The 21,853-nt window shown below is 38.5% G+C and overlaps 1 protein-coding gene across 1 annotated transcript in view; it reads right to left on the bottom strand.

Annotated features, from left to right (window-relative positions):
• Positions 1-9,115: 9,115 nt before the first annotated feature.
• LOC135464219 (platelet-activating factor acetylhydrolase 2, cytoplasmic-like) overlaps positions 9,116-21,853 on the bottom strand; it is a 39,563-nt gene continuing 26,825 nt past the window's right edge. The window contains exons 2-9 of the mRNA XM_064741722.1: positions 20,573-20,687; positions 18,547-18,712; positions 17,751-17,925; positions 15,866-15,979; positions 15,440-15,531; positions 14,497-14,667; positions 10,625-10,773; positions 9,116-9,525 (exon numbers count right to left, since the gene is read on the bottom strand). Of these exons, the coding sequence (XP_064597792.1) occupies positions 9,425-9,525; positions 10,625-10,773; positions 14,497-14,667; positions 15,440-15,531; positions 15,866-15,979; positions 17,751-17,925; positions 18,547-18,712; positions 20,573-20,687 (1,083 nt within the window). The 3' untranslated portion in view covers positions 9,116-9,424. The remainder of the gene's footprint in view (positions 9,526-10,624; positions 10,774-14,496; positions 14,668-15,439; positions 15,532-15,865; positions 15,980-17,750; positions 17,926-18,546; positions 18,713-20,572; positions 20,688-21,853) is intronic.

Below are 21,853 nucleotides of genomic sequence, written 5' to 3'. Positions count from 1 at the left end.
TTCACAGCTTCAAAAACAAGGCATTCTAACAGACATTTGTACACCAGTTGTTTACCATCTGCCAAAGATGGTGGACATTCCAAGTTTGGAATTGAATAACCAATTCCTAACAGTGGCCAAGGTGGTTAGCGTGTCAGGGTGGTGCAATAAACCAGGAGCCTCTCATCAATGTTGTTGCTGTCAGTTCAAGTCCAGTTCATGCTGATTTTCTTTCCGGCCGTGTCTGCGAGGGTCTGCCAACAACCAGCAGATAGTCGTGGGTTCCTCCCACCCCAAGCACTGCCCAGTTCCCTCCCACCATAATGCTGGCCGCCACTGTATAAGTGGAATATTCTTGAGTGCGGTGTAAAACACCAATCAAATAAATACATTTTGAACGATCAACACAAATGACCCAAAAAAAAGTCTTTTTTCCTGACTCGCGTATCACCCGCCAGCAACCAAATAAAGCCTTTGTCCTGACTCGCATATCACTTGCCTGCAACCAAAGAAAACCTTTGTCCTGACTGGCATATCACCTGCCAGCGACCAAAGAAAGCCTCTGTCCTGACTCACATATCACCTGTCAGCGACCAAATAAAGCCTTTGTCCTGACTTGCATATCACCTGCCCGCGACCAAAGAAAGCCTTTGTCCTGACTCGTGTATCACCTGTCAGTGACCAAATGAAGCCTTTATCTTGACTCGCGTATCACCTTCCAGTGCGTATCACCTGCCAGTGACCAAAAAAAGCCTTTGTCCTGACTGGCATATCACCTGTCAGCGACCAAATAAAGCCTTTGTCCTGACTCACATATCACCTGCCAGCGACCAAAGAAAGCCTTTGTCCTGACTCACATATCACTTGCCAGCGACCAAATAAAGCCTTTGTCCTGACTCACGTATCACCTGTCAGCGACCAAATAAAGCCTTTGTCCTGACTCACGTATCACCTGTCAGCGACCAAATAAAGCCTTTGTCCTGACTCGCATATCACCTGTTAGCGACCAAATAAAGCCTTTGTCCTGACTTGCATATCACCTGTCAGTGACCAAATAAAGCCTTTGTCCTGACTCGTGTATCACCTGCCAGCGACCAAATAAAGCCTTTGTCCTGACTTGTGTATCACCTCTCAGCGACCAGAGAAAGCCTTTGTCCTGACTTGCGTATCACCTGCCAGCGACCAAAGAAAGCCTTTATCCTGACTTGTGTATCACCTCTCAGCGACCAAAGAAAGCCTTTGTCCTGACTTGCGTATCACCTGCCAGCAACCAAAGAAAGCCTTTATCCTGACTCGCGTATCACTTGCCAGCGACCAAATAAAGCCTTTGTCCTGACTGGCATATCACCTGCCAGGGACCAAAGAAAGCCTTTGTCCTGACTCGCATATCACCTGTCAGCGACCAAATAAAGCCTTTGTCCTGACTTGCATATCACCTGCCAGCGATCAAATAAAGCCTTTGTCCTGACTCACATATCACTTGCCAGCGACCAAATAAAGCCTTTGTCCTGACTCACGTATCACCTGTCAGCGACCAAATAAAGCCTTTGTCCTGACTCACGTATCACCTGTCAGCGACCAAATAAAGCCTTTGTCCTGACTCACATATCACTTGCCAGCCACCAAATAAAGCCTTTGTCGTGACGCACGTATCACCTGTCAGCGACCAAATAAAGCCTTTGTCCTGACTCACATATCACCTGCCAGCGACCAAAGAAAGCCTTTGTCCTGACTCACATATCACTTGCCAGCGACCAAATAAAGCCTTTGTCCTGACTCACGTATCACCTGTCAGCGACCAAATAAAGCCTTTGTCCTGACTCACGTATCACCTGTCAGCGACCAAATAAAGCCTTTGTCCTGACTCGCATATCACCTGTTAGCGACCAAATAAAGCCTTTGTCCTGACTTGCATATCACCTGTCAGTGACCAAATAAAGCCTTTGTCCTGACTCGTGTATCACCTGTCAGCGACCAAATAAAGCCTTTGTCCTGACTCACGTATCACCTGTCAGCGACCAAAGAAAGCCTTTGTCCTGACTCACGTATCACCTGTCAGCGACCAAAGAAAGCCTTTGTCCTGGCGCATGTATCACCTGTCAGCGACCAAATAAAGCCTTTGTCCTGACTTGCGTATCACTTGCCAGCGACCAAATAAAGCCTTTGTCCTGACTTGCATATCACCTGTCAGCGACCAAAGAAAGCCTTTGTCCTGACTGGCATATCACCTGCCAGTGACCAAATAAAGCCTTTGTCCTGACTCGTGTATCACCTGCCAGCGACCAAATAAAGCCTTTGTCCTGACTGGCATATCACCTGTCAGCGACCAAAGAAAGCCTTTGTCCTGACTGGCATATCACCTGTCAGCGACCAAAGAAAGCCTTTGTTCTGACCTGCATATCACCTGCCAGCGACCAAAGAAAGCCTTTATCCTGACTCCTGTATCACCTGCCAGCGAGCAAAGAAAGCCTTTGTCCTGACTCCCGTATCACCTGCCAGGTACCAAAGAAAGCCTTTGTCCTGACTTGCGATTATCAACGATTCATTGTATTGTTGTTTAACGCCATACTTAAAGAGTTCGCTTGTTTGGTGTTTCAGGTAAACTATCCACATATTTACTGTTAGAAAACAGTGTTCAAAACTTGAGGTAAGTGAGAAGGTCTTCCAGCAACCTGTGGATGGTCGTTGGTTTCCCCCCAGCTCTGCCTGGTTTCCTCCCACCACAATGCTGGCCACCATAGTATAAGTGAAATATTCTTGAGTACTGCGTAAAACACCAATCAAATCAATAAATAAATCAAAACTTGAGTATGGAATATCATTACAGACAAAAACAAGATGGGATTTCTTTTGCATAAAGTCTAAACCTTTATTGAAGTCCTGTGCACACTTCAGCCAACTCATTGTGGTAAGATCAGATAACGCAATCTTATTGTGACAAACATATTAACCACTATCTGTCAAACGTCTGACATATATGCAACAACTGTGAGAGAGAATTCAGACATACAAAGTTCCAGATGACCAAAGCAGGTCTGATACCTCGGTAAATCATTTCTCAACATTTGGTGCCTGACATTCCTTTGATGACAACCACCCAGCCCACTTTTTTTTGTTACCACTGTTTGATACACGTATCTCCACATAACATGCATGATAAACCAATTAACAATGTTATCACACATCTACACAGCATGTATCACATGTGATCATGAAGGACTGTATGATACATGTCCATGTTCCACTGCATGTACGCCATGCAAGTGTTCGCAAACATGCAACACTAATATCACACTGTCCCAAATGTTCACAATTGCTGTGTGACAAGTGTTCACAAACACACAACACACATGATCACCTTCGATCACTGTATAACGCATGTCAATAAGAGGTGTATCACATGTCAGCACCCATGTGTTCATAAAATCTTGTAACACACATGGTCATGTCCATTTGATCACACAAATATATGTGTAACGCACGTATGCCCAGGAGCATCACATCCCATGTGTTCATAAGTATGTAACCCACATACGTCAGAGAGCATTTCATTACGTGTTCACAAATAGGTAACACATAATCAGAGACATTTTATCACATATTAAACCACTGTATCACACATGGGATCATATGACAGATTACATAACATATAACGGACTCATAAAGGTCAAGGTTGCAACCACACTGTCATGTGATCAAATAAGGCCAATTCCACTAAATGCAATAACCACAACATCAACGTCATTTCCACAGAAGCCACATAGGGGCCTACCAGTATCAAGGAAGTCCTGTGTTTCAGGTCTTGTGAAAATTACACACATGTAACAAGTAATGTTGTGGCTTTTGCTTCTAATGGAACTTGGCCTTAAGAATTGAATACCATATTGGCAGAGTTTTATGCATAGTAGCCAACCGGTGCTTATACTGTTGGATGAAATACTGTGTGGACATTTGTGGAAATTATACGTGACCAAATCTCATTTTGAGTGTCCATTCGGGCAGTGCCATATACCTTTTCCCATGTTATGGCGATTCAGGTTCAAGCTGGACTGATCCTTGTTTTCTACTAATTCATTGATAATGATTACTACTGTGCATTACAAGTGTGCTCACAAATCCTCCTCACAAAGGCAGGGATGGACAAAAGACTATACAGATTTGGCCCGAGTCACTTTACACAGGAATGGTTCCCCATTCGTGTTAATCAAGTAACCTTGAAGAGATTCCAAATCGCCAAGCATGATCATGCAATCAAACACACTATAATATATCATTGCAACTAGGTGAATCTAACATATATTATCTTATCCATTTAAGATATAACTTCAAAGTGACAATTTAATTTCACCCCTGTGTAGAAAAATTGAAGCTGAACAACAAAAAAACAGCAAATAAATTAAAAATATACAACAAGAAAGCAGGAAGTATTATTGAAGATTTTTTTAACAAGCAACAACATTTCACCACTATTTTTAAAAAAAAAAAACAGGTCATGGAAATGCCTGGGGATTGTAAAAAAAATGTTTACACATTTTTAAAATTAAAGGTATGGGTATTCTACCAGGATAACTTAATTTGCTGTCTAAACAAGACATTGATATTAATCAACTGATTGCATTTTAATGTTTTACTCAACTTTTCACTCAACACCAAGGAAATAATTTTTATCAACTGTCAGATGTGACTTTTTTTTTTGTTTCACAACAAAAATTAAGATTTTGGACGTGGGCAAAATGCACTTCTTTCTTCACACTGAAAATAATTCATACATGTACATCAGAAGATGCCACATATAATAATACCCTTCACGAGAAACTCTTTGCAAAGAAACCTGGCTAAACCTACACACACAATACATATACACTACATGTATGTTTTCAGGGTCTGACCACTGTCAAAACTGCCCCTAATTTAAAGATACCTTGTCTTGTATGACAAAATCATTAATTATTCATCTATGTGTTTACACTGTCAAAATTTGAAGATTTATCAAACTGCATGTAGATGCAAGATGTTTGTTAAATGGAAACTTAATTACCATAGCAACATATTTTTAAGACATGGCAGTTGATTAAAATTTTGTACAAAAAAGCTTAATGAAGACAGGTACTGATCCTCATAAAGCATCAAGGGAAAAAAGTAACAGTTCCAAACAGTTTACATGTAATGTGCTACGTATGATGTGCTACATATACTGTGCTACGTATGATGTGCTACATATACTGTGCTACGTATGATGAGCTACATGTACTGTGCTACGTATGATGAGCTACATGTACTGTGCTACGTATGATGTGTTGCATATAATGTTTTAAGTATCAGGTGCACCAGACTGTTTATTTATCTTCTTCAAATGCATTATTTTTGATAATGTATCAAAGAGTCTACATGTAAGTTCCTATTTAAGATAGTACACTCCACACTGTGCAGTTTAGGTAAGTTCCTATTTAAGAAGAAAGATAGCTACAGACTACACAGTTTTTCTGAGGAATGGGCAATGGAGATGACATTCCTAGATTATTTAAAAAATGATAAAATACCAGAATAAATTCACGTTTACCATTATTGGTGCATAGTTTTATATTCATATCAACAGCTTTTAATTTTCATTAGCTACTAATTGTTACCATAGTTGTTCATTTAATTTCAGGCATCATAAAAATGAGGTGAGAAAAATACAGTGGGAAAGTACAACATGTACGAATGAGGTCAGAAAGATGGAGTAGTACCAAACTCCAAAAAGTCACAGAAGAGAACATCATGCAATGCTGTTCTTCAGTGTACTGATATTTTCTTTCCTTTTTCAATCAAAAAACATTACCTTGTACGCATCAGTGTCATGATGCCTGCATGCACAAAGAGCTTGAAAAGTGAGGTAAGGACAACAGACATCGTTACATGAATGTGATATTACATTTGCATAAATTACTCAGCCAATAACAAGATTACATTTTGAGCTTCATAAATAAATACCTGAAGAAATAAAACCTGTATATCAGGTTGGCTCAGGTATATATCAGGTATATGGTCTTCTATAACACAATGCAGATCTACATTTCATTGAAAAACATGAACATATCAGACATATCTCTATGAAAAAAAGACACAGTATTATAAAACAGAAACATAAACTTCATATAAGATGACCTCAAAGTCCAGATTTCAGACGGAGAGGTACAGCTACATTTACCTGTACAATAAGCTGTTACACGTAGAGGATTTCTACACCTTGGAGACAGAAAGGAAGGTGAGATTTTGCTGAGCAGTTCCAATAAACAGATGCACAACAGAAGAGGGACACTAACCATATGTAGGCCCTACCCTAATTCCTCAATCTCTTCGCATATTAAAGTGCAATTTTCTGTGCAATTTATGCGTAATTTTTAATTCATTTTAAAGACGAATAAATACATTAGTTGAATAGATCAATTTCAGGGCCTCACAAAAAGTGTAATTTTATCAGTCTACACAAAATAAACACCTTTCACACATGCCGAAAGGTTGAAGACTTATGGCAGGTCTAGTATGAATGGTGCCCAAGGCATATCTGCCTACAGAGAACACACTTTGGGACACCACACAAATATACCTGTCTTATAGTCTAATAGGCCCATATGTATGTGGAGGTTCCAAACAGAAAACTGATCTGTCGCAATATGTTATATTGCTTATTGATTTCTGATGGTCATCACAGGCTTCAGCAGGTGTGAGAGTATTACTCTTTGAAGGTAAATGACTCTTTGTGTTAATTTCATTGAGAATTTCAGACTTTATAAAGTCAACAACTTTGGGTCTATGTACCCCCAACAGGGTCAATGAGAGTTTCACACTTTATCAGTCAACGACTTTGGGTATTCAATGACTTAAGTGTCACTGAGACTCTCATACTTCTACAGTCAACAATTTTGGGTATTCGTTGATTGAAGTGTCACTGAGACTCTCATACTTTTACAGTCAACGACTTTGGGTATTCAATGACTTGAGTGTCACTGAGACTCTCATACTTCTACAGTCAACGACTTTGGGTATTCGTTGACTTGAGTGTCACTGAGACTCTCATACTTCTACAGTCAACGGTTTTGGGTATTCGTTGACTTGAGTGTCACTGCGACTCTCATACTTCTACAGTCAACGACTTTGGGTATTCGTTGACTTGAGTGTCACTGAGACTCTCATACTTCTACAGTCAACGGTTTTGGGTATTCGTTGACTTGAGTGTCACTGAGACTCTCATACTTCTACAGTCAACAATTTTGGGTATTCGTTGACATACATGTCATTGAGATTTTCCCACAGTTTATTTCGGGTCATAAATCTCATCATATATGTCATTGTGGCCAACATGAGGCCAATTTCAGAATACAGAACATTAACATAATAAGACAGTGCAAATTTATGACAGAGATAAATACCATGTGTGTACAAATAAATAGCCTGACTACAAAAACTAAGAATGGCAGACAAAATGAACGGCTACACCGGATCGCATACAGACAACGCTACAACAGACTAGTAAAGAACATGAATTGAGCAAATAGTAAGAATAAAGTTAAATATAGACTTAATAGAGATGAAAAAAAAGTACATGTATCAAAACTATATATGAGCTCATATACAAACATAAAAATACACAGGGGAAGCTGTATAGTTAAACCCTACAGTAGCGTCTTTGTAAAGGGTTGAAATTAGATTTTGATAATACAGTTCTGTTATGAACGTGTACTTTAACAACTTACATGACAAAACCAAAATTACAGAGCTAGACTACATGGCAATTCAGTGCTTAACAGAACAGTTTTAACATCTAAAACTGGACACATGATTTCCAGAGTGCAGTACAAAAAGCACAATCAATTTATTTTTAACTATTATTTCTAGCATTGCTCAACAAACGTCAGTTCTGAATATAACAGTAATGGGTGCAGTAAATGGGTGAGTGTTGAGCTATAAACAGGCTAGCATGAAACTTTCAATGAAGTTCTTTCTCTGTAAATGAAATCACCTAAAAGAGTCCTCAGGACTGACACTGAAAAATGTTTTGTACACTTTTCATGAATATGGGCATGCCAGAGTAAAACAAATGATTCACGTCTCCGCTTATTCCTCTCAGGAGAAACGTGAACAGTGTTGCAGACCCTGAACAATGAAGGCTGTTAGTCGTGATATGACGAAGGAACGGAGGGGAAAACAGAACACGGGTTACTGGCGTGACTTTATCAAAATAGAAAGCAGCGTACACTATTGATACAAATGTAAACTAATGTACTACAACAAGCTTTTTACAGACTAACACAATGATCGGCAAACATTTTGATAAAGACAGTTTTTGTTACCCCTGTCTTATGTTTTTCTTAGTTTTTCTTTTAGGCTACATATAAAATTCATTATATCAAAAACATGCATATAATTATAGAATGTGTTGACTTTACACATGTAGAAAACAAAGAACGAAAATGTATCCAACTCAGCAGCCAGTAAGGTTAAGTATCAAAGAGGTTATCAAAATAGCTGACAAAGTCAAAAATACCCTGGGTTTTTTCAAGCATTATCATGATTATTGTGGTTTGGATTTAAAACAATTTCCTCTCTTAAATATATATTTAAAAACAATTATGCAATATATTTCTATGCATTCTTCATGACACACTCATTGTGCACTACACTATACTTTACATCTATCCTTTTACAAAAATCACAGACATCTGGAACAAAATTTTTCACTGCAGTTCAATACCAACACAGTACATAGTGTGATAGCAAAATGCCTTCAATACCCATTTCTATGGTATTTATAATGCGGGTAAGAGATTTAATAACACCTGTCAAAATACATAGTTGTCCAGGTGCTGACTTCCTGTTTTTTGCTCATGTGTCATCCCCGATTTGCATAACATTTAAGTTCAGGACATGCCCATTTTCTTATAAAAAATACATGTGTCAACGAATTTACAAATATTGTTTACAATCATACAATAAAAAATGATTAGCACATCACAGATTCTTTTGCATTGATAAACGACACAGCATTATGGTCGCCTGAGAAGTGGCAACTGAAAGATCAATGGCATGATATGTTCTTCCTTGGTAACCAATGGCAACGAGAAAGTCACATGGGTAGCACACTTTGGTTGGAGGGGGGGGGGGGGGGGGGGAATGGGTGAGAGTGTCCAAACAGGAAAGTTTTCTCAGCAGTCATGGGAAGGTTGATCAGCAGCAAATGTCAGGTGTAAAAATGTTGCGACAAAAGTAGCTTACATCTGACAGAAAAAACAAAAACAGACAGCCAATTCAACAGCAAAAGTCAAACAAGCTTCAACTTCAGTATTATGCAAACACCCCTAAATAAAAACAAGTCTGTGGAGTAGTGTGTATTGAGATGAAGTATGGGTTACCAAGGAAGAACGGGTTACCAAGGACGGAGGAGGTTACCAAGGAAACAACTATCTCAGGAGGATGGAGCCACTTTCCGCACGATATGAATTCCCTTGATGACGTGTTCATGGTTGCCTTCTAAAATGTCTTGATGCTGCAATTCTTCCTTGATTCCTACAAATTAAAACAAAGAATGAGACCTGTCTTATACCACACTATGTAAAGTTACTTCAATTGTACAAGTGGGGAGAATCTAGTGAGAAAAAGTGAGAAGTCTGCTGGGGAGGGGGGTGGGGGGTGGTAAGTAATCGTGGCTATAAAATGATATCCAAATCTCATTTTAATACCTACATTCACTTGAAAGGAACAGATACATCATGAAGATTTTCATCTATTACCAATACATCACTGAAAAATGTTCCTATGAAGTTTATGCGCACCTTATGGCAACCGCTTTGATTGTGGTTCTATGAATAATGGTGTGTTCCATGAATAATGCTGTATTCCATGAATAATGCTGTATTCCATGAATAATGCTGTATTCCATGAATAATGCTGTTGTTCCAAATAAAGAGACTATACCACAGAATTGTTTAAATTTCAGTATAAGAAATTAATACTGAACTTTCTTTATTTTCCACTTCTTAGAGAATGTCACCTTCATGTCATCTTGCGATTTTCTGTTTTTTTGCAATAATTAATTTTCTTTGTAGTTCCATTTCAACCCAAACGAGGAAAGTTAGTGCAGACACAATATTAAAGAATGTTACCAAATATGGATGTAGGAAGTCTTTTGGTACAGTTCAAGGCAAAACAGCCATTTACCATATGAACAAATCTGTGCATCAACCAGCTGACATATCTGTGACAGTATTGATGTTACATGCATGTTCTTAAGTGGCAGTTTGAAAAAGCCTGCCCTAAAACTGACTTAAGTTTTGTAACTTTATATTCAATCGAAAAGCATCCACAGCTCCTTTATTAATTCAAAATATACGGAAGTCACAACACAGAAATTCTCTGGTACAGTCTCCTAAAACATCAGGACAATTTCCAAACTGAGTGTGTGCATGAGTCCCTCTCAATGAAGCCACTGTTTAGGCTAAGCTGATTGTATCATGCCGGTTACCATGGCAACATATGTCCTTATTTAATGTTTGTGGTCATGACATTTACGACTAAATTTATTGCTTACAATTGCTTGGTGGATCAATGCACTGGAATTCAAAAGACAAAACATTTGAGCATTTCAACTTTGTCCAAGTCCACAAACCTAAGTGTTTCCACAGAAAGCCGAGCATCGCCTTGTTGTTGAGATCCATGGCAATTCGTGGAGACAATGTGTGGCGCACACTGAGGAACCGACCCATAGGCTTGTTGATCAAAAACTGGAAGTCTGTCTGGCTTTGGTGGCATGTCCCTCTGTTGAGTAACCATGGCAACAGAACATTACTCATTCATTTGATTTGTATATTTCACTTTTACAGACAGATTTACAATCAAAATAAGCCGAGGAAAACATAGGAGAAACTGGCAAAACACTGTGACTGCCCCCATCAAATTTTTAATTTGAATTACTTGCTGCACACAAGAAATTTGCACTCAAACTAATCGGATACACAGGTGTTTAAAATTAGGCGACAGTGCGCAAGAAACCACATCATCCCACCTGGTACATATCATAAACCACATCATCCCGCCTGGTACATATCATAAACCACATCATCCCGTCTGGTACAAATCATAAACCACATCATCCCGTCTGGTACACATCATAAACCACATCATCCCGCCTGGTACATATCATAAACCACATCATCCCGTCTGGTACATATCATAAACCACATCATCCCGCCTGGTACACATCATAAACCACATCATCCCGCCTGGTACATATCATAAACCACATCATCCCGCCTGGTACACATCATAAACCACATCATCCCACCTGGTACACATCATAAACCACATCATCCCGTCTGGTACACATCATAAACCACATCATCCCGTCTGGTACACATCATAAACCACATCATCCCACCTGGTACATATCATAAACCACATAGACGCTCATACAGACAATGTCAGCATGATGTTAATCTCACAACTCTTAATACAAAGTAACCACACAACTAAACAATACAACCGCCTGCCGATGGTCAGGGGTTGTAGGTTCCCCGCAAGGGCTCTTCTTGGTCTCCTCCCACCATAATGCTAGCTGCCGCCATATACATCAAATATTCTTGAGAACGACATTAACTCCAGTCAAATGAATAAATAAGTAAGCATGTTATAGCATTCCATCTGATGGACACAGATATAAACCATACCATTCCATCTGATGGGCTCAGATATAAACCATACCATTCCATCTGATGGGCTCAGATATAAACCATACCATTCCATCTGATGGGCTCAGATATAAACCATACCATTCCATCTGATGGACACAGATATAAACCATACCATTCCATCTGATGGACACAGATATAAACCATACCATTCCATCTGATGGGCTCAGATATAAAATATACCATTCCATCTGATGGGCTCAGATATAAACCATACCATTCCATCTGATGGACACAGATATAAACCATACCATTCCATCTGATGGGCTCAGATATAAACCATACCATTCCATCTGATGGGCTCAGATATAAACCATACCATTCCATCTGATGGGCTCAGATATAAATTATACCATTCCATCTGATGGGCTCAGATATAAACCATACCATTCCATCTGATGGGCTCAGATATAAACCATACCATTCCATCTGATGGACACAGATATAAATTATGCCATTCCATCTGATGGACACAGATATAAATTATGCCATTCCATCTGATGGACACAGATATAAATTATGCCATTCCATCTGATGGACACAGATATAAAATATACCATTCCATCTGATGGACACAGATATAAATTATGCCATTCCATCTGATGGACACAGATATAAATTATGCCATTCCATCTGATGGACAAAGATATAAATTATGCCATTCCATCTGATGGACACAAATATAAATTATGCCATTCCATCTGATGGACACAGATATAAATTATACCATTCCATCTTATGGACACAGATATAAATTATACCATTCCATCTGATGGACACAGATATAAACTATGCCATTCCATCTGATGGACACAGATATAAATTATACCATTCCATCTGATGGACACAGATATAAACCATACCATTCCATCTGATGGACACAGATATAAACCATACCATTCCATCTGATGGGCTCAGATATAAACCATACCATTCCATCTGATGGACACAGATATAAACCATACCATTCCATCTGATGGGCTCAGATATAAACCATACCATTCCATCTGATGGGCTCAGATATAAACCATACCATTCCATCTGATGGGCTCAGATATAAACCATACCATTCCATCTGATGGGCTCAGATATAAACCATACCATTCCATCTGATGGGCTCAGATATAAACCATACCATTCCATCTGATGGGCTCAGATATAAATTATACCATTCCATCTGATGGGCTCAGATATAAACCATACCATTCCATCTGATGGGCTCAGATATAAACCATACCATTCCATCTGATGGGCTCAGATATAAAATATACCATTCCATCTGATGGGCTCAGATATAAACCATACCATTCCATCTGATGGACACAGATATAAACCATACCATTCCATCTGATGGGCTCAGATATAAACCATACCATTCCATCTGATTGGCTCAGATATAAACCATACCATTCCATCTGATGGGCTCAGATATAAACCATACCATTCCATCTGATGGGCTCAGATATAAACCATACCATTCCATCTGATGGGCTCAGATATAAATTATACCATTCCATCTGATGGGCTCAGATATAAACCATACCATTCCATCTGATGGGCTCAGATATAAATTATACCATTCCATCTGATGGGCTCAGATATAAACTATACCATTCCATCTGATGGGCTCAGATATAAACTACGCCATTCCATCTGATGGGCTCAGATATAAACCATACCATTCCATCTGATGGGCTCAGATATAAATTATACCATTCCATCTGATGGACACAGATATAAATTATGCCATTCCATCTGATGGACACAGATATAAACTATGCCATTCCATCTGATGGACACAGATATAAACTATACCATTCCATCTGATGGACACAGATAAAAATTATACCATTCCATCTGATGGACACAGATATAAATTATGCCATTCCATCTGATGGACACAAATATAAACTATGCCATTCCATCTGATGGACACAGATATAAAATATACCATTCCATCTGATGGACACAGATATAAATTATGCCATTCCATCTGATGGACACAGATATAAATTATGCCATTCCATCTGATGGACAAAGATATAAATTATGCCATTCCATCTGATGGACACAAATATAAACTATGCCATTCCATCTGATGGACACAGATATAAACTATACCATTCCATCTGATGGACACAGATATAAATTATACCATTCCATCTGATGGACACAGATATAAATTATACCATTCCATCTGATGGACACAGATATAAACTATGCCATTCCATCTGATGGACACAGATATAAATTATACCATTCCATCTGATGGACACAGATATAAATTATACCATTCCATCTGATGGACACAGATATAAACTATACCATTCCATCTCCATCTGATGGACACAGATATAAATTATACCATTCCATCTGATGGACACAGATATAAACTATGCCACTCCATCTGATGGACACAGATATAAATTATACCATTCCATCTGATGGACACAGATATAAATTATACCATTCCATCTGATGGACACAGATATAAATTATACCATTCCATCTGATGGGCTCAGATATAAACTACAGCATCCCATCTGATGGACACAGAAAAGACAATGTCTTTTAAACATGTGGACTGAACACAAGGACATACTCAAGAATATTTCATTTATACGACATGTACGGCGTCGGCCAGCATTATGGTCAGCAGAGGCAATCGCTTTCTGGAAGAGGGCACTGGTGTTCGAGCCTGAATTATAAAACATTTCAGCATGTCCCTCTGTTCTTTACGTTTTTCAAACATGTTCTCTTTGTGGACTGAACATGACACTTCTCCCCAGCTCACCTTATTGTAATGATCCGTCTCTCCACTCCTTCCGTCAGAAGCTGTTTCATCTGCTCCGTGTTTTTCTCCCAGTGGAACGTCTCTGTGTTGATGAAGAGGATGGGTTGGGTGGGAGAGCTATAGATCTCGTCATCTAATGGGTGCATCCAGCCGTCTAGTACGATACCCACCCTGGGAAAACAGATCACACGAGGCTACCATTTGTGTTAGGGCGGAAAGTGACCTGCAGAGGTTTGAGATTTGATACCATCAGTAAACAAATGATGTGAATTTATTTATTTCTTGGACTGATGTTCAACTCTGTACTCAAGAATATTTCACTTATACGAAGGTGGCCAGCATTATGGTAGGAGGAAAGCAGGCCAGGCACGAGGCAAACCCATGACCATCTGCATGGTCTTTAATATTATTTTCGAATTTTTTCTTCATGAAAAAAGTGTATTTATCGCCCTTGCATAATAATGTTCTAAATAAGGATGTCATCCATGTCTAATAAATATATCTGAATGTAAATTGTTCTATATATCCAAACATATACATTTAATCTGAATTATGATAATATTCATGAATATATTAAAAATATAAATATGATCAAAATCCAGGCAGAACACATTTTTCAACTGGAAAGACCAAATGCTAGTGCAAATATATTTACTAAACATGTGTTACATCACCATTTATAACATTATTGCACAGAGACTATATATACCAAAAGGTGGTCCAAAATACCCACCATACAAAAATTATTTTCAAGTGTCTTTTTCTCTTTAAAGAAAAATCAAAAAAAATATTGAAGACATCAAAATTACTTCTAATTTTTGGCACTCTTCTATCTGAACTTTCATGTAATTTTTACATTTTCTCCACTTATAATAGATGAAGAGAAAGAAATCAGATCAAATCATCAGATTAACCCTTAGTAAGCGTCTAGCTGTCCACTTACTTGAACCTCTTATCTTTTGCCAATGTACAAATACATGTGGCGCCTCCAAATGAATGACCAATGAGGGATGCTTTACCCAAGTCTAGTCGGTTCTGCAAAAAATATTCAAAACGATAAAAAAAAAAAATTCAAAAGAAAAAAAAAAGATTCACCTTTGGTCCAACAATTATTTCATGTTACAGAGACACATACACAAAATCCAAAGTAATAGAAGAAATTTGATGACCACAAATAGTAATCTTGTGTGTATATATATATATATATATATATATATATATATATATATATATATATATATATAAGTTTAACAAACTATTCTCTATGCACAAACAAACGGCATTTTAGCTGGCCTTGGAAAAAATTTATAGTAACAGTTCCATAGTTGAAAGCATAATAACTGGAAATAGTTGACTGTAGGCCTCTGACCTTGAACTGAAGAAGGTCAAAGTCCTCATGTAGAATGTTGTGAACTTCTTGTCCATTGTTGAGTGTCTGGAGAAGATCAAGGGCTCTCTGACATTCACTTGCCCGGATGTACATCTGACGGGGTTAAACACAGAATGATTGATTGATTGACTGATTCATTTCACTCAGTATTATTTCTCTTAATTATGCAATGCCTGGAAAGAAGGGCTGTACAAATGTATGGTTCAGTACAACTGAACATGTTATTTCTGGTGATGTTCAGACTCAGTGTGGCAGACATGTTTTATTTTTCTCCCCAAGGAATACATGAATCAATAAAAGAATCAATGAACGAATGAATGATCACGGCTTACATCACAGCAGCAATAATTCAGCCATTCCAAAGCAAGAACATGTTTATTACAGGAAAAAGTGATCAAGGAATAAAAAAAAACTATACATGAAAAGGAATTTTATAGACAACAGAGAGCTTTAGTTAGAAGACACAAATTGTGACTTGTAACATTAGTTTACCTAATCTAGTTTGAAGTTACAAGTTGAACTTGTAAATTTTAACTAAAGTCTAATTAAAGGCCACAAAAAAACTTGAACATGTTCCATATTACTTTAGAAAATATAATGTTCATTTTTGTAGGCTTTATTAAGTTTTAAAGAAAAATCTGTGTGGATGACTAGAGTACTTTATGTATGGAGTGGGTGAGATGGATAAGATGCCAGGTTTTTTTTAATAATTCATTTGATTTATTTATTGATTGATGTTTTATGCCATATGACACAAGGAAGATGGTGGGAGGAAACCAGGCAGAAACCCAAGGGACACTCATGATCATCCCCTTATTTCACTTATACAATGACAGTCAGCATTGTGGTGAGAGGAAACCGGGCAGAAACCCGTGGGAAACCCACGACCATCCGCAGGTTGCTGCGAGACCTTCCCACATACCGACGAAGAGGAAGCCAGCTCTTAATATATCTGAAAGGTGTTTGATGCTGTACTGGCACAAGTAGTCAAAAATATTACACTTATTTGACGGCAGTAAGGATTCTTGGTGTAGATAATTTAGAAGGTCCCGTAGAAAAGCACAGCCTGTACAAAACTTAACCACCAAAGGGAGATAACTTTAATAAGGGCGATGAAAGTGTCCAGCTTTATAGCACTTTCATCACACTTCATCATCCACAAGATATAAACCTTCTCCTAGCAAACCTTTACTCAATTTTATCTTTCAGAAATTCAGGTTGAAAGAGTTGTCTCTTCCTCTACACAACCGTTTTTATATATTACCTGGCACTCAAAAATGACATTCCAAATTATAACCTAGCATAGCGGCCACATCAAGACCATTTTAATCTAATCTACTTCTCCGTTGTGTATTTTAGCATTTTCATCATACACAGACAACCACAGGAAGTATGTCTCCTTAACCTTTCACGTAAATACTTGTAGTAGTTACAATGTATTTCTCTATTTGATAGGAGTCACATTCTGTACTCAAGGATATTTCACCTAATGGTGATCAGTTTTAAGGCTGCCAGAGTAAACCTACTTGCAACAGGTTCCTGACAAACCTCGTTGCAACAGGTTCCTGACAAACCTCCTTTCAGCAGGTTCCTGACAAACCTCCTTTCAACAGGTTCCTGACAAACCTCCTGACTCAGGGTCACAGCAGAACCACTAAGAGCAACAAACATAAGTCTGTGACCTGAAAGGTCAAGGACAAATTATAACCAATAAGAACAAGTTTTATACACCAACGAGCCAGCTGAGATATATGGCTCTGGCAATCCACAACACAACCAATTCCGTTCTAATGGTAAAAGTGAAAGTTATGGTTCTAGAGGGCCAATAGAATCCCAACAGTACCATTTTGTTATTTTAGGCTACCTGTTTGTTTCTATGGGTAAAGTCATCCCAACGTTCGATTTTTTCAAACCAGCGGAACTCCTCGGTGAAACTGTTGCTGCGATGGAAGGAGAGTGACTTTTCACTGGGGTTCTCCATTACAACGTTGTTATTCTCGTTATCATGGAGACAGTATGTAAACGAGGAGGAACCATCTCTGCAATGAAAAACAGATTGTCAATTTTAACTACACATGAAATAAGAACAAATTCTCCACAAACATAAACAAAATAAAGATTAATAATTTTGCTTCTTTCACATGAATCACATTTAGTTTATACACAATTTACTTGTTGATGTAACTGGTGTAATATACATCACCTGTGTGATATACAACACCTGTGTGATATACATCACCTGTGTGATATACATCACCTGTATGATATACATCACCTGTGTGATATACATCACCTGTATGATATACATCACCTGTGTGATATACATCACCTGTATGATATACATCACCTGCATGATATACAACACCTGTGTGATATACATCACCTGCATGATATACAACACCTGTGTGATATACATCACCTGTATTTCATCAACATAATAAGGCTACAATACTGCAGAAGTGGCCCTTTCACCTGTAATTCACACTCTGCTAAGGTAAATGAATTCATCATACCATCATCTGTCCTCCGTGGTTAAAAATTCTCTGTATAATACTTGTCAATATAAAACTTTAATTATGTTCTCCAGCAAGGGCAGTTGTCACCTTTGTGCCCCTCCCTCAAACCCTTCACACAAATGGCCCACCCTTCCAGTTCCTCACCTGTGTTCCAGAGCGGCCACCACAAACCCCTGCGAGGCCAGCTCGCAGCAGACAGTCGTGTATGTGGTCCGGTTTCCCCCAATTCCATGAGAGAAGATCACCACTGGAAACTTGGAACCATTAAGCAGGACGGAGTGTTTCCAAAGTCCAGGTACATAGACATCACCTGTAATTAGAGTGCAGATGACAAAAATTATTTATTTGTTGATTTAATTGGTATTTAACACTGATTTCAAGAATGTTTCACTTATATATGTACAGCAGCCATCAGTTTTACTGCTATACCCAGGGTAAAACAACGGCTGTCTATCAAGTAAGTAATAGACTTATCAACATATGATGAACACATTTTCACCTGTAGAGAATGGTCAAAGAATATGTGATACTAATGATGTCATATTGAAGACAGTATTGACCCACCCCCTAAAATAACATTAAGATGCCTTCTCTCACGCAACAATGTTTCTCTAACAACGTAAATTTCATGACAGCAGACAGACGTCTTAGTGAAAGAAACATGACAGAGCCTGGGTAGAACTTCCATACCTCACAATGTAGTATTCCTAACAAATCAATCCAGCAGCAGGTGAATCTAAACACTGATTAGCCTCACTGGTTATTATTACAGGTACAAATACATGGTCTCCAGTATGGACCCCTTTACTAATGGACTCTCCACAATTCCAGACTTTTTCAGTATTACAGATCTGAAAGTGGATTTTTTAGGAGCATTTCTGCTTCTAAATAGATTTACAGATGAAATGAGGATAGCACAGGTGTGGCCATTCCGTAACATCTTAATATACCGCTAAAGTATTTCAAACCCGAGTTGGTCCACATCTCTTTATTTTCTGATCATGAAAATTAAACACCAATTTTATGGGTAGAGGTAACTGCAGTGCTCAGCTAGACTTGGGTCTTCACTTCTATTGTGACAGTCAGCTTTATGGGTGGAGGAAACCAGAGTGCCACCCACTTTTGCCAGGTAAATTAATTATGCTTTTTAAATCAACCATCCTAACACCTGAAATAAATCTGACACCATGATATGAATTCAAATGTACATCTTCTCTGGTCTAAGGCCTAGTAGGGGCCTCCGTGGCTCAGATGGTTCACGTGCGAGTACAGTGTAATGACCCAGAAGCCTCTCACCAATGCAGTCCCTGTGTGTGCAACTCTAGCTCACGCTGGCTTCCTCTCCGACCATGGGTGGGAAGGTCGGCCAGCAACCTGCAGGTGGTCGTGGGTTTTCCCCGGGGTCTGGCTGGTTTCCTCTCACCATAATGCTGGCCACCGTCGTATAAGTGAAATATTCTTGGGTACAGCATAAAACACCAATCAAATTATGAAAATAAATCAAAGGCCTAGTAGTCGCAGTTAGCCAGCGACCTAATAAGGCATCTAGATCCTCACAGTGCCTGGGGCAAATCTCTCTCCATGACCAGGTACATCCCCGTACATTTATCCTACTTCTTCTGAGTTTTAGGACACATAAGTAGTGCAGAAAGCAAAGAATTACATTTCTCTCTCAGTTTTTTTGGGCAAAGTAAAGATATGAATATGTTGGTCATTAGATGTACCGGTACTAACCATGTGAAAAAAAGAAATTAAATATCCCTGCTACAAATTACATGTATACTGGTTAAAAAGAGCAGACCAGGTGTCCCAAAAATGAGAAGAATTGGGGTATTCCCATGCAGCTGACAAAACTCACATCCCCTGTCACATCTCTTGTCACATCCCCTGTCACATCTCCTGTCACATCTCCTGTCACATCCCCTGTCACATCTCCTGTCACATCTCCTGTCACATCCCCTGTCACATCTCCTGTCACATCCCCTGTCACATCCCCTGTCACATCTCCTGTCACATCCCCTGTCACATCTCCTGTCACATCTCCTGTCACATCCCCTGTCACATCTCCTGTCACATCCCCTGTCACATCCCCTGTCACATCTCCTGTCACATCTCCTGTCACATAACATGTCACATCTCCTATGTGCCATGCAAACAAGTAACTACTCACCTCCTAGCCAATTGAAGACACGACCAAATATTTTTGTGTTCCGACTCAGAAAATATACATAGCCTGCGCCATACTGTTTCCGTGGCAACCACCTTGGCCACTGTTTGTCTCTTGCCTACAAAAAACAACAAGGAGGGTATAAAGATAAAAATGAACCATCATCAAATTTATGAGAAATGTGGACTGTGGAGCCATTGTTTAATTTAAAGACATATTTACGTGATAGGAAAGCCATGAAAAAAAGCAATATCACTAACAATATCAAGATCTGACAAAATAAAAAAAAGGATTTTCAATTTTATTCTTCTTTCATTTTTTTATTTTTGAACCCTAGTGCATATGGAGGAAATGAGACAATCATCTCAAGTTTCAACTCAACTCAAGATTAATTATTAAAGCATGAAACTTTGAGTGGGACCTTTCCTATGGAAACATGCAGTATGTAGGACCTGTCACGAAAGTCACAAATATTTTCAATGTAGGGAACAGAATGTAAAAACACAATATCAGACATGAGAGTCTTAAAAATCTCAAGAGATCTTTAATGCATTTTTTCAGCTTAAATGGAATATATACATCTGACGCAGTTTTCCAAAGCTGTCTGTTTTATTTTTTCCGGGGCTTTTGAATTACCACCAAATGGATTTAAAAAATACATGACGTTTATACTGGGTTTATCTAATAAGTTTACAAAATTAAAATTTAAGGTTTGGTCTTCAACTATAGGTTATGTTGCTTTAACTTGGAAACTTGCCAATTTTCTAGGTGGTCCCACCTAAGCTCCTATAAACGCACCTTTTAAGCGGGTGCGACCCTATTGTCATTCCTCTAATAATACATTCTTTTGCTTTTTAAGTACTGCTGGTATTCTTCAGGGAGTCTTCACCACCACAAAACTGGTACCGTATTTAAAAATATATAATTAATTAAACCTGGTTTATCCTTATCTTTAACCAGGATACTAAACCAGTGAGTCAAATGTTAAATTTAATTTATGTTTTGTTTTTTTTTTTAATTCATCATATGCTGTAATCATGTAAAATGTTTAGATTTATTTAATCCAATTATTGACTTATTTCAATTTTAACGCTTGATACTTCAGAAATTTTCACTTACAGGATTTTAGAATCTATATACCCAGTCTTTTCGGTGAAGGAAACTGGAGTGAGTATGCCTGAAGTAAACTGTTGCTTTACCCTCGGTATGTTAATAAAATGAATAGGGGAGTTGCGAGTTGGAACTCTTTTATCTCTGAAGGTAGAAAAAGTCTGAAGGTAGAAA

Source organism: Liolophura sinensis, chromosome 3, assembly GCF_032854445.1.
Source record: "Liolophura sinensis isolate JHLJ2023 chromosome 3, CUHK_Ljap_v2, whole genome shotgun sequence".
NCBI lineage: Eukaryota > Metazoa > Mollusca > Polyplacophora > Chitonida > Chitonidae > Liolophura > Liolophura sinensis.
This window is presented reverse-complemented; position numbering and strand designations above follow the sequence as displayed.